Source organism: Heloderma suspectum, chromosome 3 (assembly GCF_057233095.1).
Source record: "Heloderma suspectum isolate Gila_16-S chromosome 3, 16-S_ref, whole genome shotgun sequence".
Taxonomy (NCBI): Eukaryota; Metazoa; Chordata; class Lepidosauria; order Squamata; family Helodermatidae; genus Heloderma; species Heloderma suspectum.
In genome coordinates this window covers 243,446,540-243,465,458 of record NC_139460.1, presented here as the reverse complement: position 1 = coordinate 243,465,458, position 18,919 = coordinate 243,446,540, and the positions used below count along the sequence as shown (strand labels likewise).

At 43.6% G+C, this 18,919-nt stretch overlaps 1 protein-coding gene across 5 annotated transcripts in view; it reads right to left on the bottom strand.

The window, feature by feature from the left end:
- The window catches only part of TIAL1 (TIA1 cytotoxic granule associated RNA binding protein like 1), a 42,572-nt gene extending 39,899 nt beyond the window's left edge, over positions 1 to 2,673 (bottom strand). For all 5 annotated transcript variants that reach the window (XM_084846078.1, XM_084846079.1, XM_084846075.1 and 2 more), the window contains exon 1: positions 2,443 to 2,673. Coding sequence is in view for 3 of the 5 variants with exons in the window: in XM_084846075.1 (XP_084702201.1) it covers positions 2,443 to 2,471 (29 nt within the window). In the remaining 2 variants the exon portion in view is untranslated. The remainder of the gene's footprint in view (positions 1 to 2,442) is intronic.
- Positions 2,674 to 18,919: the final 16,246 nt, after the last annotated feature.

Here is an 18,919-nt window from a genome sequence, read left to right as displayed (position 1 = left end):
AAATTATGTTTCCAATCATCATGTTAGAAAAAAGTTTGAAAAGATGGTGAAAAAGATTGGACAAAGATTCCAAATAGCTTGTCTATTCTCTTGTAATTAAGGGTATAATCCTATGCACGTTTAGACAGAAAAACACTGTAGGACTTTTTTCTGTCTAAAAATGCATAGGATTGCATCCTAAGACTAGTATCACAATTTTACAAGAGTAACTAAGGGTGCAATCCTATGCATATTTAGACAAAAAAAAGGCCTGCAACTCCCAGCATGCCCCAGCCAGCAATGCTGGCTGGGGCATGCTGGCAGTTGTAGGCCTTTTCTCTGTCTAATCATGCATAGGATTGCACCCTAAATTTCTCACACTTGAGGATAGTTTTTAGAATACTAATAATAACTGAAATGTTTACTATTTTCACACCTCCGTGACCAATAAAGGGAGATACAAGTTCCGTATATTTTGCTATATTATTTTGCATGTTTTAATTGCTTAACGGAGCAATTCTATGGCCACTAGACACTGTCTAGAGGGCCATAGGATATGCTCATTTCTGGGAACTGACCTCGGAGCCTGCGCTCTGAGGTCGGTTCCCAGAAAACTGACCTCCTCCCTCGTCTGCACTGCCTCCGAGGCAGCACGGAGAAGCCCCGTCCTCCACACTTGGAAGAAGAGCACGGAGTGACTGAAAAGGGGCGTTCTGGGGAGGGGAGAGTGGAGCTCTCCAATGTGTCCAATGTGTCGTACGGTGGCTTCCTCTCCAGGTCAGCCCCCCCACCGCTAGACAGCTGAAAACGGCTGTCTAGTGAAAAATAGCAAGGCAGGAGAAGCGCAGAGGGAATGATCCCCCCATGCCTCTGCTGCCTTGCTTTGGATAGGCGGTTGCCTCTGACTTCAGAGGCAGCTGCCTATCTTGATAGGATTGCACCCTAATTCAACCTTTTGCCTCACGATTTTTCCAACATCACCCACAGCTCTGACCAAACTGGCAACTCCTTCGGCTTGCTACCTCAAAATTTAAGGAACAGTCAAAATGCAGTAACTACTTCAACAATATCTTTGTTAGAATGCTTAAGAGAAGTGTGTATGTATTAGGCGAAAACACAGTGAATTCATTTACCCAGTGAGAGCTCAAGAAGCCCTCATTACCACTGTTCTGTGATTTTTCACTCCTCAAAAATGAGGAATGGGACATGAGAACTTTAAAAGAAAATTGACATTTGGTTCATGTCAACTGAAATACATCCATAATTTTGTTTAGAAATAGCAGTAATTCTTCTGAAGGAAGGAGGGAGAGTGTGCTTGGTCTGTGCTAGTATAGTAAACATATGGTTCATACACCTTCAACACACTTCTCTCAGTATGCAGAATGCAGCAAGAACCTTACCTTTCATTGAAGGTTTTATCTCACTCGGGTTCTGGGGTCACTCAGGATAGTGACTATATCCTCCAGCTAAACACTCTCCAAATTTCATTTTCAGATTATGGAATGAGACAATCTACTATGTAAATCACCTTCCTTTTATTTGATGTATTATTCAGTCTTACTCTCTGAGCTCAGAATCCTGCCATCTTTTATCCAATAAGATATCACCCAATGTGTCTCTCCAGCATTAGATTTATCCGCATCTACATCCACATCCGTTCTGGCTTTCCTAAGCTATTTCCTAAGCTTCCTAGCATTTGTACATGTCCCTTATTGTAACGAAACATTACTTACTGAAGCCTTCCCACATGCCCTGCTAAACTCCAGATACATAGCATATGCCAACCCTGCCTAGTGGCAGGATACAATAGTTGTAGTGATAAGGATTCCACATGGGCCATAAGAAATTAGCTAATCTGAATTGTATCTTCTCCTAATTCCCGCTGGTGAGAATTTGAGGACTTTATATTCCCAAACACCCACATCCTTGTATATTGACTGTAACCAGCACTCATGTTATATAAAGCTGCAGAATTAAAATAAAGAAATAAATCACAATCCTCCATAGGTACGAAGACTCCCATAGGCCAACCCTTTGCCCCACATACCACCGTTCAGGTCCCTTCAGCGCCACAGCGTGCCACAAAGAGAAATCTGAACACCCAGGTCATGTCAGAGATTATGAACCTCTAGTCCCACTCGACTGTCGCTCCTACATCTTCCTAGAAACTCCCCTCAGTAGCACGCTTCTTCCCCTTACACCTCTCATCTTTTTCCTTTGACCCCAATATAATACCTGCTCTCCAGCTACCTAGAGCTACTTCGTCGCCTCATCGTTGCCTGCATTCTCCCCTCGATGTCCCCATATCCCAACCTCTGGTTTCTTTGCCCTTCTCCCTCAGCCCATACGCTCTTCCACAGACACCACCCTCCGCAGACCCTCCGTCTCAAGCGAACATTACCGCCTGTCAGAGCCCCCTTCACCCACCTGCCCAGGCCCCCGCCCCGTGCCCGCCCCACTCACAGTGTCTTGGGCTGCCCGTCGTCTTCCATCGCGGTCAAGGAAGGCCGCTCACAGACGAACCCAGGACACCGCACGAAGGGAGAAGGTATAGGGAGGCTCCAACACAGGGCAAAGAAATGCGAGAGGCCCGGAGGTCCCTCGTTCAATACAGGCCCCGACAGGAGCACGTCTAGGACCGAAAGAGAGAGCGAGGGGAGGGGAGGGGGGGACCCAAAGATCCACAAAATGGCCGCTGCCGCCAACCACTCAGGAAGCCATGTAACACGCAAGCGCAGCGAGGCCCTCTCCCTCTTTTCCCTGCCACGACCATAGAAAAAGAACGTCTAGAGTAACACCCGTGCTCTGGCTTCCGGTTTGATATGGGCGGCGGGGGGAGGGGGTGTCTCCATTTTACACTGAGAGAGGTCCGAACAGAAGACATTTACGTGCAAGCGAATAGAACACGGGATGGGGGTCTCTGCGGTTAATTGAGCGCTAGGTTGGAGCTTGGGAGTTCGTTTTTTGAGGAGGCGGTTAAAACAGATCGACCTTTACTGCACCCTGAAGTGTGTTCGGTGTGTGGGGTTCTTTTGCTAGAATGTCTGTTTGCAACGTGGCTGTGATGGTTCCTGGTGATACGGGGGCATTCTAAAGTGCGGTGAAAGTGGCTCGCACACACGTTGACTGCATTCCGGGACATTTGTTCTCAGGGTAGAGAATGTGTGATTTAAGGGCACATTCCTATGCATGTTTAGACAGAGAAAAGGCCTACAACTCCCAGCATCCCCCAGACAGCCTTGCCTGCTGGGGAATACTGGGAGTTGTAGGCCTTTTCTCTGCCTAAACATTGCATAGGAATGAGCCCTAAACCACTTCCCTCAGACGAACAGCGGGATCCTATGAATATTTTCTCAGAAGCAAGTCCCAGTATTTACAGTTGGGCTTACTTCCTAGTTAGCGTGTTTATTGCAATTTTAGAGGGTCTGTGTTCACCCTTAGACATGTGGACACTCTTAGCGAAATAAGTTAATTTGAAATATGTCAGTGTCCATGCTAATGTTTATTTTATTTATAATATTTATATAATACATGCAATAAAGACTGAGTAGGTGACAGTTTTCAAGCTTTTATTAGAGCATTGTTTTAAGCCACTGTCAACCTTAGCCAGGCCCCCATCTGAAATGTGGATATTATAGTACATGGCGGTTGTTACCTCTACCCCAGTGGACTACATTACAGGGTTGTGGTAATCCACTGACTCTCTTCCCCTGCCTGCTGTCTGCAGTAGGGGGCTTAATTATGGACTCTACATTAAAGGAGCCCCCTTCATGAGGTATACTGTTCTGTACTAGTCAAACTTCATCTGGACTACTGTGTCCAGTTCTGTGCGCCAGGTCAATGTTGCAGTCCTTTACACACTTTCCTGGGAATAAACCCCATGGAACTCAATAGGGGACTTTCCTCTGAGGAGACATATAGATTGCACGGCAAGTAGGATATAGAGGAAGGCAATCAAAACGATCAGGGACTCAGGGGTATAGAAAACAAGTACTTGGAGGAAAGGTTGAAGGAATTGGGTAAGTTTAGCCTGGAGAAAAAAAGACTGAGGAGGAATGTGATAGGACTCTTCAAATATCTAAAATGCTGTCCCACAGAAGAGGGCAAAGACTTGCTCTCTGCTACCCCAGAGGACACGATCTAATGTAATAAAGTTACAGGAGAATAATTTTCATTTAAACATTAGGGGAAATGTCTTCACAGTGGAACTAATTATCTAGAGGGGTGGTGGACTCTCCCTCGCTGAAGGTCTTCAAGGAGATGGTGGCAGCCATCGATCGGAGATGCTCTAGTTCTGGATTTCATGCACTGAGGAGATAGTTGAACTAGATGTCCTACAAGGCTTGCTCCAGCTCTATGATTCTATGTGTCCATGAGTGGCTCCACCTGATTAATGTGCTGCTGGCCCCCAATCATGGGACCACTTACACATGTTCACCTATTTATGCATGAGTGTCCCTATGCCAGCATGGTTAGAGGTGGGGCTATTCCCAGTTTCCTTTAGTTGTGTAAAGCATGTTGAAAGTGTGGAAGTGTGGTTGGCAAGTGTATACCAACATAAACACAAGAGGATTCTTCATTGTCCTAGGATCCCCCCTACCCCAGCATGGAGGTTCTCTACACACAGCTGGTATATGTCCAGGACCCCGTCTTATGCTTTTGAAATGTGTGGCAAGCAAGAAAGACAGCATATGAAGCAAGGCTGACAGGTGCATTCCTGGTCCTCTTCTCAATGCTTGAAGGGTATTCATTTGAACACTGTTTTGTATAAGTTATAGAAGTCATTCAGCCACAGCCCTCCTCCCACAAGCCTAAAATATGAAGATAACATCCTGTCTACTCAACCCTTCCATCTCTTGGCTTATTATATGAGCAGGGAGAGACTGACTGGCTGTGTCCAGGAGGTGATATGTGCTTCCTTGAGAGATAAATGCCCATCTGCTTTAAAACAGACAGTTCTGGTCTCTTCAGGGGTGGTCAAAGAAGTTCTGAATAATTATTGGCCAGCTGCTAATATTCCCTTCTAAGACTAAGGGTGAAATCCTATGCATGTTTAGACAGAAGAAAGTGCTACAACTCCCAGCATTCCCTAGCCAGCCATGGTTGCTGTAGGACATTTTTCTGTCTAAACATGCATAGGATTGTGCCCTAAGTTGCATGATGTTGTAAGCCAACCTCACTCAGCTTCAATGCCCTCTGCCCACTCCGAAATGGACACAGTTGGCCAGTTCACATGACACAGTAGACTATGATGGGTTATTTAACCCCTGATGAGCTGCACCTGAATGTCAGCCTCCACCCCACCACCACCACCACACCACACACAGTTGCAGTATAAAGGCAATAATATATGGCAGTTTATATCTATCCTCCTGTTGCAGGATGCATTTCAGGAAGTGTTTTCAGGACAATGTTTTAATTTTAATAAACAATGATAAAAATCACATTTCCCCACAGAAGACTTGATTTTCAAGCACATTAACTTTCTTTTTTTTTGACCAGTGGTGGGGGGCATACTACTGCCAAATCCCTGCGACAATAAAGTCAGTAATGTTTCCATTCGCTCCTGTGAGCAACTGTGGCTTTTACCACTCAACAAGAGATCGATCGTCATGGCCTCAAAAGTGACCCGGCCGGAACCCGAGCTGTAGGCAGGGGCCTTGTCAGAGGCTGAGGTCCGCAAAAGCTTCCGCCTTAACAAATGTGTTAGTCTTCAAGATGCCACACGATCCGTTGTTGTTTTTCCTGCAACACACTAACACGGCTTCCCACCTGTATATTATTTTCTTATGACTCTGCCCGTGATCAGGAGTCTCAGTCGCTCGCTTATTTTTTTCCACTCGTGCCTCTGGAGATATAGAGGCGGGGGTGAGGTGGAACACAGTGAATTTTGGTAATTGCAGTCCTTGGCTATTGAAGTAAAAAAGAATCAACTTGTCCTAAGTATCCATCATAAAACTACAAAGCCCAGCATGCCTAGCAGCAGTCCATGTTCTCTTGGCTCTTGGAATCCGATCATTTCTATAAAATGTGTGGGCTTGATACTGCAGTTCACGTCGTTACTCGCGGTGACGAAGAGATGTTCGCTCTAGCAGATTCCCACAGAAAACCTAGGTGAAGGAAGGGGTTAAATTTCCTTGGAGCAGTTTATATTCAGTTAAAAAGGGGGGGGAATCCCCCCCCCAGCCTTTTGTTGACTGAAACACAGAAGATGTTTCAGCAGATGTTTGTTTTGCCCAGATCCCACCAGGGGGCTGTATTTACTCTTTACTGTTTGTGCACCACCTTCTCAGCATCTCGCTTTGTTTGGGATGGGGAAGAAGCTTTGCTTTTTCTACAAATGTCTGGCTGAATACATACTGCTCAAATTGTGGATCATGTGATGCTAGCAGGCAGTATTATTCTGGTTCAAAGAATTTCTCTCTCAGATACTTTACTGTTGCACTGAGAGCAATGATTATGAAATATGCTTTGTAAAAAATGAATGTTGTCATGATCAATGATGAGCAGGTTTTTAATGTAGTACAAAATCATCTGCAAGCCTTTTTACATCTAATCTGTTTCCATCTGCATCTGGTGAAGTGGACAGTGTCCACAAAGGCTTATTCTAGTAAAAAATTCTTAGTCTTTAAAATGCTAGTACACTCTTTGTTGTTTAGGTTTGTTTACTGTTTATGTACTTTTTACCAGGCAGGTGGGTTCCATCCAGGTATATAGCACTTTGCCTTTCTTATATTTTTTCCTAGCTCTTTATTGTAAGAGTAGGATTAGCACAGAGGCTCAGCCATATGAATGAGCTGTTGTGTCCTGCCTTAGAACATGGTGGGTTGTTCATGTTCTAATGCCCGAAACGAGCAATGTTATTCTTCAGGCAGTTATCTGGGGCCAGAAGTGTATTTTACCATGCAAACTGACTTCCGCACAAATGGTCAGATTCCATAATAAAATTGGCATCAATGCATCAGTAAAGGCTTCACAGCAGAGGACTGCATGCAGTCAGGCGTAGTATAATATATACATGTATACTTATATATGACAGATGTTACATTGAAGGTGGAATGCCTCTATTTCTCACAACCTGAAAACAATTTTTTATTCCGTAATGTTGAAACTGTGGGCAAAATAATTACCATTTTATTCAAATTTGGTGGGATCACTAGGAGCCAGATAAAATTTAATCAGTAGCTGGATCTGGCCATTGGCTGACAGCTCACTATTCCTGTTTTAAGTCAAATCTTAAGGACAGTTTCATGAATTGTGAAAAAAACTTGCCTGTTTCAACCTGTGTTCTTCTAACATAATTATTCTGACTCTGAGAAGAGCAATAGTTAAGACATAGGGAATAGAGAGGAGGCTCAGGAGGACGGAGAAGAACAATGGGATCATTCTATTTTTTTTCATGACAAGAGTCTTCCTGCCTTCAGTAGCTCTATGGCCAGCAGGCAGACATTCAATAGGTGTACCATTCTTCACCCTTTCTCACAGTGGGGAAAGATGCACTGGTTGAAATTTTGCCTATCATGCAGTTGTTGAAGGCACAGAGGACAATAGCAAACTTAGGAACTGGTGAATTCAGATAAACAGAAGAAGCAACCCACTGGGAAATGGAGCTTGTAATTGTATTTAGCCCCCTCCATCCCACCCTTAGCCACCCTGACCTAATTGCTGCTTTACTATTGCTATTGGCAGTAAAGCAGTGATCCTGGCAGTGCACTGTGCTGCAAGTCCGCTGTTGTGTACCTGCAGCTGGGAATCTTGAAGGTCCATCAGGGTTTGGGGGGCACCTGTGGCCTGCAGGCTGCTCTTTTTCCACCCCTAGTTTAATTACTCATTATTTGACTTTTTAAAAAATAAAGTAGGCTCAGAAGAAGGCAGCTCACTTCTATCCCTTTTAATCCATCAGGTCATACCAATAGAATTCTGAAAATTCAAAGATAAAATGTTGGGTGTTCCCCACTCCCCTTGTTTAAAGTCCCAGTTTTCCAGGAACCTCCCTCCCAAATCCCATCAAATATTAGTCTGTTATTTCAGCACATTTAAGATCACTAAACTAGTTATTTTATTGGCCGTATAACTTAGTCAGGAAACCTCTAAAGCCTTTACAAGTAAGAAGGTCACTGGACCATAAATAAACACACTGTTCTTGCCAGTTTAAATAAATGTCATCCTTGACAATGCTTCAGTTCCCAACCACCTAAAATGCAAAACTAAACCCTGGGATATGTGGGTGTTGACCCTACTTAACCACAGTATAAATTCAAGATGCTCATTGGATACAGTCCCATGGAGTTAACAGAACCAAAATGTGATTGCCAAAAATCAGTCAGAGCAGTATATTAATAGACAGAATATTTGCTGCCTTCATGCTAACAAAAAAGGAAACTCCTGGATCTTGCAAGTAGGTGTGCATGCGGGTGTGTCTAAAAAGGACTTGGATTTCCTCTGTAACTTAAAGTGGTTTTGGATAACTAGAGAATTACAGTCCTTTTTTTTTCTTGTTTAGTTAAACTAAACTAGAATACTGTGATGGAACATGATTCCCCTGCAAACTGACCTAAGCAGACACCTGCCCAGTTCTTAAAACTGTTGCTGAAATATGACTTCTTTCAGCAAACTGAAGATGGGCTGAATCCAAAGTTCCATAGAAAATGAGATTCTAAGAACCATTACCAGATTAATTTTTAGCACAATAAATATGCATTTACTGCCCAGCTTTACAGAAAATCAAGATACTTTTCCTCAAATAAACGCTTCTGTTGATTGCAGGGATGTCCTGTTCCCCCACTTCCCAAACTGCAGTATTTTGTTGCTGTAAAATCATTCATCCCTCAACTGTTTCAACTAGTAGGTTCTTGTACCATTTGATGAACATTGTAAAAGTTCCCTGTTTCTTTTTAAAATCTTAATGCTTCCCTTGTACCACTTAACTGAGGGGGGGAATTTGTTCATGTAGCTCTTATAGTAAAAACAAAACACTACCCTTGCAGCAATGACCTACCATTTTATGAGTCTTTCACATTTTCCCTCTCCTGTGTGCTTTTTTAAAAAAACAAACATAGGTCTTTCAGGCTGTGCATTTCTCATCTTGAGCACTAGAGCACACATCTGCCACCATCTATTTAAAAGAAAGTGGTGAACATGTTATCCTCCTACAGGAAAACTATCTCCCATGCATTCTGAGAGGATGGGATATTCTGCTGCTGGTGCTAGCTAAATCATAAGGCGCTAAAAATAAAAATTGGATTTAATTGTGTTGTTGTCTGGAAAGATCCTAAAAGAAGTGGTCATTTATAAAATGCTATTTGATCCGAGTTTCCCTGGACTGGGAACATAAGGAGAGTGCTTTTGGGTCAGACCAAAGATCCATCCAGTCCAGCATTCTGTTTCCCACAGTGATCAGCCAGATGGTTCTGGAAAGTCTGCAAGCAAGACATGAAGGCAACAGCATTCATTTTCTCTGATTTCCAAGCATCCATTTCCAAATATGCCACTGCCTGGCTTATTTTGTCATTACAAGACATACTTGATTGCTGCAGCCAAAGTTTTGGACAGTTTATTCAAATCAATATACGAAATCCATCTCCTCTGTCTCTTTGGCAGCCCACCAGACTTCAATCCGCCCTTGCCTGACTATTCCCTTCCAGTAGCATATTACTCCTCTCATGTTGTGCCTAAATTCTGTGTGAGGTTTTCCCTCAGCCTCTCTTTCTCCTCAGCTTCTCAATCCAAGGCCTCTTTTAACTCTCCCTTAAGCCTCTACGCTTTTCATCCATCCTTCCCTACAGTCCCTGATTTTAGGCCTTTTCTCTATTCTGTCCCAATTCCTTAAGCCACTGTTTGGCCTTCTTCACATTCAGATTTCAGCTCTCACCCATTCTGTCTCTTTCCATTTCTTACTGCCAAAAGTATACAGCTGTTCTTGTCTTCAGGCCTTGTGTGAGGTATTCTTCAGACTCTTTTAACCTTTTCCATTCATTTCCTCTTGGTCTTTTCTGCCCTTCTTTCCCTCAAGTGTTTGTCTCCTGCATATTATTAGGTTCCTGTTTCTCAACTCATTGTGCATATAACACTTTTCTTCAGTCACCCTGCCAACAGCCTTCCTGTTCTTTGCTCTCCTACTTCCTTAAGTCCTTTCCAGTTTCCAGCCTTCTGATGTCTTCTCCACCCCTTAACAGCAGCATACAGATTCTCTTGTTCCCAGGTCTTCTGTGTCATCTCCCTTCCCCTCCCACACATGCGTGTGCGCACACACAGAGCGAATCCAAATTGACTTCTACTTCCCTCTCAGAAGCCTGTTTCTCCAATTTTTATTGCTTACATATTCACTTTGTGGAGTTGGAATGACCATGAACATTCCATGATTTCACTGCAACTCAGTCTATGGCATTAGGGTAGGTGTGGGGTCAGGGTGAGGCAAAGATCTATTTCTAGCTTCCTTACAGCCATATCTTATGCAGAATTAGACATAGGCTGAGAGCTCCCCAACTCTGCATAGGGCTGGCTTGTTATATATAATTAGAAAAATAATGTATAGATTATATTATTATAATCTATATTATAAAATATATTATATTTTGTCCCTACAATAAGAAGAAATCATTTTGATTTATTATATTACCCAGGAGCATTCTACCAAAGACACATTTTCCCAATGAGTTGCTTCAGTCTTGTTCATCATTTGCTACACCAGTGTGTTAAAAAGAAATTAATAATAAAAAAACCTGTGAACATAACTTCGCCTAAATCAAGTCATGATTTAAAGCTGGTGTTGAATCTTAGCAAAATGATAGGACTACTTCAGAATTAGATAAACCAAAACCCCATTCCCATGCATTTTTACTCAGAACTTCTTACTCCAACTGAAGGCCAAACCAGACATTTCCAGGCCACATTTACTTGTCCACTCCATCTCGTTTACATATTAAGTGAGAGGGAGGATTTTACTGCAAAAAAATGGTGTTAGTAGCAGGGCATAGAATCCTCAGTTCCTGTCTCCAGAAGTGAGCTGGGATCAGATAAATGTGCCCGGAGCAACTGAAGAGAGTGGAGAAGGCTCCATGCAAAAGAAACAGGGGCATAGGAACACCCTGTCTAGTTTGGCCCTGTGTTCAATAGGACTGCATCCAAAGAGCTCCTTCACACATGATGACATTGCTCCTATAATTCCTACATAGATACTGCTCCTTTAATTCACAAAAGAAAGACAGAAATAGCTTTTACCATCTCTTTCTTTCTGTCCTTGCAAACAAGCTGAAATAAGGAAGCTGTTATTAGCCCACAGAAACTGTTACCTGCCAGCCTGCCAACATGTACCTATGTCAGGAATGTGTGACTCAAGTGAGCCAACTTCTATAAAGCTCTGTGGCCTGGTCTCATGGAGGCAATTTTTACTCCTGACAGATGACCAGGTAAGTGGTTAATACAAACCTGTTGTATTTGCTATGGAAAGTGACCATGACATACCAGGATTATTTTATATTTTCTTGTTCCTCCTTTCTGTTAGCCCCCCCCCCCCATGCCTTGCCTAAGATAAGATGGAAATATGGCCCACTCTTTTAATGGATAGGGTTGCAAAAGACAGAAGTCTAAACTTAATACATGCATTTCAGAATAAAGAAAAAAGTCATTGCCACTCTACATTGCTTTGTTTACACCAAAAGACAGCTGTAGCAATGGCACATTAAGCACTCAACAGTCAATTAATATGGAATTCATAGCTTTCTTTGGTCCATTATGTGCTTAATTGGGCCACTTCCATAGCTACATTTATACTTGTGGTTTTCTGTGAAATCTGCAGCGGAACTGCAAGAGAAAACAACCTCAGAAAAATTACCAAATGTTATGGAGATTTTTAAAACAATAAGATACACCTCTAACAATTTAATCTATTGTTTAACTCATATACATGTTTTATTTTGTTTATTAAAGGATCAGTGTTATCTTTGACTAAATTATTGATATCACTGGAAAATGTTTCTTCTGAATACTTGATTTATTTATATTTAGCTTTGTGGGCTGTAGGTATTACATCTCATCCTTCTTATGTACATTCCTAACACTTCTCATTTATTTGGATTTACTTTATTGTGTGAAGTTTCTTTTAAGTTTATTGTGTAAAATAAACTTAACCTTTCTATCAATTAATAAATGAGACTTCAGAATGTCTAAGAAAAAGAAGTATTGTTTCATCTCTGTACAGTGTCATGTCGTAAAACAGTAATCCGTTATGTACACCTTCTATCTACAACAGCGGTCCCCAACCTTTTTTGCATTAGGGGCCGGTCTCGTGGAAGACAATTTTTCCATGGACCGGGGGGCAGGGAGGTTTCACGGGTGGACTTCCGGCTGCTGGGAAGCAAATGGCATCCACATAGCGGACGCCATTTGCGTCCCTGTTCTTTGCAGTAATAGGCTACGTAAAGATTTACATAGCCTATTACTTGAAGAACAGGGATGCAAATGGGTCCGCTATGTGGATGCCATTTGCGTCCAAGCGGCCGGAAGTCTGCCAGTGGCTGGAGCCGGCCAGCAGCTGCGCAGACTCGGAGCGGAGCTGGCTGTGGCCAGCGAGGATTCTGGGAGGGAGGGACGGATCGCCTCCCCCCCCCCCGCGGACCCCTGCAGACCCAAGGTAAGGGAGTTTCACACACGTCTTTGCGGCCCAGTTCCTAACAGGCCACAGACTGGTACCGGTCCGCAGCCCGGGGGTTGGGGACCCCGATCTACACAACACCTGCTAATGTTTTTATGCAAAGACTGAAAACTATTGGACACTCTTACAGAGCAATCCCATATTCAAATTATGCTGGTGGGTAGGGATATATGTCACCACTTTATTGTATTCTGGACGCCATATTCTATGTGTGTCCAGCCCAGGAGGGGAGAAGAAAAACACAGAACTAGAAAAAGAAAAAAAATGGTGTAAAATGGCAGACATGCCCATATCATCCTTGGAATCAGTGGCTGTCAGGGTGGAAACTGAGCCAATAGAACCCCAGAGCAGTTCTGATTCTGAGGAGGATCAGCAATCTGTGGGAGAGGAGCTAGCTCATCCCTCACAGGCACAGCAGCTGGCAGAGATTCCTCCTGCCAGCATTCCTGAGATAGATAGTGATCCTAGCAGTGAGAAAGTGCGGGAACGAGGCTTGCTAGATGCTCGACGCAGATGCAGGGAGCGACAAGTGATGGAGGGTGTGGAAAGGAGGCGTAGCGCCCGTTTGGCACGCAAGCAACGGCCACCTCCCGTGGACCCAAGGGAAAGAGGGAGGATCTCTCCCTAGCCCATAAGTTCAGGGTTTTCAAGTGACTCTCCTTCAAACGGGGATCAACTGCCTACTCGGCGCAAAGGCCACTCTGCTGTTCCTTGCTTAGTCGCTGGTGATTAGCATCTGAAAGAGTCATTAAGTTGTAAAAGGATTAAAGCCTTGAAAAGAATCCTTTTGTCTGTGTCTTGAGTTGGCCATTGGAGTCTACTGAAAGAGGCCGCTAGGGAGCTCCTGACAGTGGCAACCAGTCAGGGACTGAGCTGGTGATGATGCCCGCAGAGAAAGCCAGTGAACTCACAACAATGGGGACCTTCCCCTAGCACACGCCCTGCATCACAACATGCAAGATGATACCACAGTGCCTTCACTCTGTCAACCCCAGTGGTATATCAAGCAAGGAGCCCAGTACATCCAGGCATACCTTCAGGCAGAAGTTCAAATCCCCTTATGTCCCTCACAAGCACTGTTTTGGAGTACAATACACAAAGGGGAAGATGGAGAGCCCATACAATACAACAGGCACATAGCTCCCTGGACAGGATGCCTACAGTATACATACACAACCCTTCTGGAAGGATGGTTCAAGATACACCCAGGGAGGGAACGGCTCTTTTAACCAGCAGCCAAGGGAAGGGGCAGAAAAACAAAGCAGCCACAGAAACACACTGACAGAAGCAGAAGCAGCAGCTTCCAGTGTCTCGTTCCATAGTGCAGGGGGCTGAGAAGCAGGAGATAGGAGTTGGAGCCCACCATGGGGAAGGGTGGAACTGCCCTCACTCACATTTTGTATTCATGGCAAAAGAAAGTAATGTTAGGGGCAGAGAACAATTAGATACATCATGGGGGGCCTTAGTCTTTTCCCCTGCCCCAACACCCAATCACAGATAGAAGGAGCACAGGGGTGCAGGAGGGGCCCTTGTCATGTTTTACATGTTTGGGGTCCCTAGTTCAACTCCAGTGTATAACGTCACAACAGGAAAAGTGAGGAGGGAACACCTCAGCCAATCTGTATGGGCTGCCACTGCTCACCCCTCCCCCTGGCAATCATGTGACCAATCCACTACTCCTGTTCTTTTGTCTGATAGGCCAGCTTTGCCAAGTAGCATCCCAGCAGGCCTCCTTGCTCCTTCTCTTCACCCACTGATCTCTTCACCACCACCACCCTGACTACCTCATTCACCCGGGCAGCAGCACCCATGGGTTTCAGGGTGGTTTGTAAACCAGCCCAGCCACCCACCCTCACCGGGTTCAGAAGTCACGACAACCCATGCCCGGCGAGGGTAATTATGCTGATTAATAATTAATTAATACCAGCTATGACTGGTATACACAGGGATGGAAAATAAACCACCATGGCTTATTTCCCCTCTGTGATTCTGTGAACCTGGTCACAGAGGGCCAGTTCACACATAATGACAGCCTATGGGTTAAGCAACTCATGGGCTGTCGGGCATGGGTGGGAAAAAGTAGACCTGGTACAAGCCATGGGTTAATCACATGGTAGCCCCTAAATAATCCAGCATTTTGGGTTCAGACATCATGCTCAGCAACCTATGAAGGAGCCATTCATGCGTTGCTGGATAAAAGCGGAAGTGGGAATGTGCTGCAGGAAAAGCACCTGCTCTGTCCCGCTTGTGTATGACAGCCCATGGGTTGTTTAACCCATGGACTGTGGTTATGTGTGAACTAGGTCACTGAGAATAGCAAGCAACAGTCAGTGGCTGGAACACATGGTTCTGAAACTGTATGCACAGTACATGTTTGTGAATAGGTGTGAGAGAAGAATAAGTTGGGCTTCCTGAGTGCTGTGCCAGCGCTCATGCCTCAGTCTTCCTTGCCCACTTTCATGGAGATTGGAGGGTGCGACTGCCATGATGATGAGTATATGTAACCCTTCCCACTTGGGGGTTGCGGCACTATGCGGGAGTGCTAGTTAGGCATGTAAATGTCATTCAAACTTTCATGTGCAAATGAGGTATTCTTAGTCCAAACATCAAAGGCTGTAAGGATTGGCAAACATTCAGTTTAGAATCTACCCCATCCTTTTCTCTACAAAGACTTGCAAATAAATGCACCCTAGGAAATCTTCCATGTCTCTCTGGCATAGTGTAAAACACCCAAAGCTTTTGAAATATATGTTTAATGACCATGTGATATCTCGAAACTAACAGCCCACATTCCAAAACATGTATCCTCTTTGGCCACCTCCCTGTCACTTATTTCAGATCTTCAAGTTAATTATATAGAAGCACAAGAAACATAGGAGAACTCTTAAACTTACTATTTTGTGATATTTGTTGATTCTAATAAAGATATTGTCATTCACCTTCTGGCCCTTTCCTTCTGCTCCAGCATCATCACTTCAGCTCTATGTCCACTAAAGTCGTGGCTAATGGACCCAAGAATGGATTTTAAAATGTAGCTACACTTGAAATGCAGTGCACAAGGCAACATCTAGTTGGCTCAATGTAAGTTTGTATAACCAGAATTGCAACAACTCCATATTTTCTTTTAGCAGCTGTTGCTCCTGTTGGCATTGTAATAAATTACTTTAGCAATTAACCCTTTGCACTGTGTGATTCTATATTAAACATTCATCCCATCTCATAGTTGTCTGCGATCACTTGTCTATCATGTATTACACATATTGATTGATATATATTGAGGACAAGAGGGGGTGGGAAGGTGAAGGGTAGGCAGGAAAGACCCTAACTTGATCACTACCACTCACTGCTATTTTTAGTTTGGGAATCTGCAGCCTTGTGCATCCTGCAAGGATTGACAAATATTAGTATACAAATGGGATGTGTAACAATATGTTGCAGTGTTGAGTGCTCCTGTTTAGGGTTCTAGCCAGCCAGCCATATCTTCTTCCAGGATACTCCACCAGCCCTACTCCCCCCCCCCCACAATTTTGTATTAAGAACATAAGAAGAGCCATGCTGGATCAGACCAAGGCTCCATCTAGTCCAGCATTCTGTTCACACAGTGGCCAACCAGCTGTCGACCAGGAACCCAAGCAGGGCATGAATGCAACAGCACCCTCCCACCCATGTTCCCCAGCTACTGGTGTACATAGGCTCACTGCCTCTGGTACTGGAGGTAGCCAGTACCAGAGTTTGGGTATAATGGTGCAGCTAGGTAATTTTAGACCCTGGACTTAATGGTCTTATGGAGTGGGGGGTGGGTAGGTGGTCATGTCTATTACTTCAGTTGTGAAGCACACAACTAACACTTCTCTTCCCCCTCAACTGCTATTCCATGCTTTAAAACTGCTTGTACATTCCTAATATGTTCAGAAAACAACAAAATGGAAGGGTCCTTGGTTGTGCATACAGAAGCCTGAACTGCTTCAGATGTTATAGTGTGGCAATGTGTTTCCACACATTTGGGAACCCTAGAAAAGCAGGGTTCTAGAACACATAGAGAAACATCTGTGTATATAGTGTGTACTCTTCTGTATGTACAGGGGTCTTTTCAGACATTACAGTGAACATACCTAAGTCAAGGGAAGAGCTTGCACATACCTCTTTGTGTCCTAATGTCCAAATAGGGCTATTGTTTTTGGGTTTATGTGTAATGATTCCATGAAAATGGTATCTGGAAGTTGGAGGGTGGAGGTAGAGCCAACAGGCATGTCATTTATTTTAAAGCATTCTTATCTGCTCCTCAGCCAAACAGGACTCCCAAAAAGGGCTTCCAAAAATCAATAATTAGACAATCCCTGCCTCAGGCTTACCATCTAAAAGACTTGACACAAAAGGAAAGGGATTGGGAGGGAAGAGGAAAAAAGCGTGGTGATGGTTGGTTCAGTTTCCCGGATGGACAGGAATATTATTTATTTATTACATTTCTATGGTCAGGAATACACCTATTTTGGCTGTGTTTTTACTTCAATTTGTACTATATCTATTCTCCTTCTGGGATGACTTGTTCTTTTGCTGTTCCTGAGCAGCCCTCTCCACATTTTCTATCCACATGAAAAAAATAAACAGGGCTGCAGTCAGAATTCAAAAGCTGCTTTGAGATGTGGCATGTGAGGTAGGATGCAGGGGAAGCTTGGGAAATACATGGCCTGCATACAAAGTTTTTTGTGTGTAATGGGGTTGATTGGACTAAGGGCATAATATATATGCAAGTCAGTCTTGAAGCCTAACAATAGGAAGGTATTTGCCACTTTTGCCACTTCCAAACAACATATCTGTCAGGAGGTGTGGCTTATAGGAATTTTAGAGATCAAATGGGTGAGCTGTTTTTAGAATGGCTCAGGAGTGAACTAGAGGAATGCGTTGTTTTCTGGAGGAGGTTATGATGGAAAGTACTGTTAGAATGTGCTGTATTAAGAATCAGGTATCATCTGCTTCTGGAACCACTGGATAACCATGTGACAGGCCATCCTTAAGGTATCCTGGTCCCAGTCTGTTTTGGCTTTCAGGCCAAACCTGGCTTTTCAGAAAACACTTTGAGCTGATATAAAATGGCCTAAAGGATTTATTTTGACAGCTGAGACTCATAGTTGTTGTTGTTAAAATATTGCTATAGTTGCCAGGTTTTATTGGTTATATGGTTTTAAACTATGTTATTGAAAGCCACCTTGACCGTTTTCCAGAAAATATATTAGATATACAATGAATATATAGGTCCTGGATTGTTCTCAACACTGTGCTGACATCATTCTATATACATAACAAACATTCCTTCATTCTCTCTGGTTTGCAACTGACTGCTAAACTGTGACACTCATTGCCATTTTGCAGTTTCATGTATTATCATCCTCCCACCCCTGCATCAGTTATCTATTCTACAGCCAGATATAAGTGGTTTTAAAAAATACATATTGCAAATGCATCTGGTAAATAATCAAGGGGGATCCTTGAGGCATTTGTAAGAAGATACCTTGCAGACACCCTGCTGTTCATTATCCAGATGTTATTAGGTTAGCTGTAACAAAAAGTCATTGTTCTATTTAAAATGGTTAAAATGTACAGCCAAGGTTGTCTGGATTTGAAAAATCCTGCAGTTCTAATGGGAAGCCACCACCATTAGTTAACTGGATTAATGATGTCAGATTGCTAGCTAGTCTTGGGATGTGGGATCTTATCTGCTTTAGAGATGGAACCAAGTGTGCCTTCTCTTCTCACTAAGTCAGGGTCAGTCTTCACTAAGATGCTGCAGCTGTTCTCCTGAGTCAGAGCCATCATGGCTTCTTGCCTGAAATCTGGGCTAGGCAATATAGGCAGTGACAAGGATTTATTAGCTTTTGCAATGTAAGAACATAAACATTGCCTTGCTGGGTAAGGCCAATGCAATGTTAATCTGGTCTAGTAGCAGCTCCCTAGCCCATAGGCTGTTGTGAGGATACAGAGATAAAGCGCCAAAGAATAAGAATAAAGGGTGGGTACTTGAAATTGGAAGCATTTCTCTTTACTTCCAAGAAAATGTTCAGCAAATGTTCAGACTGCAACATAACTAGCCTATGAGCATATACCCAGGCTCACTTGTTGCAAATGAGTTTATCCACCTCGCCCCCATCCTTTAGATGTGCTGCCCGCAGACTGCGTTTTAAGAAGCCGTAAGGGGACACATGCCCCGCTCCCCCTTGTATTTCCATGCGTGGTAATAATGGTGAATAAGGAACAAGCGCGTGGTTATTACTCCGGATCGGTAAGTGACCC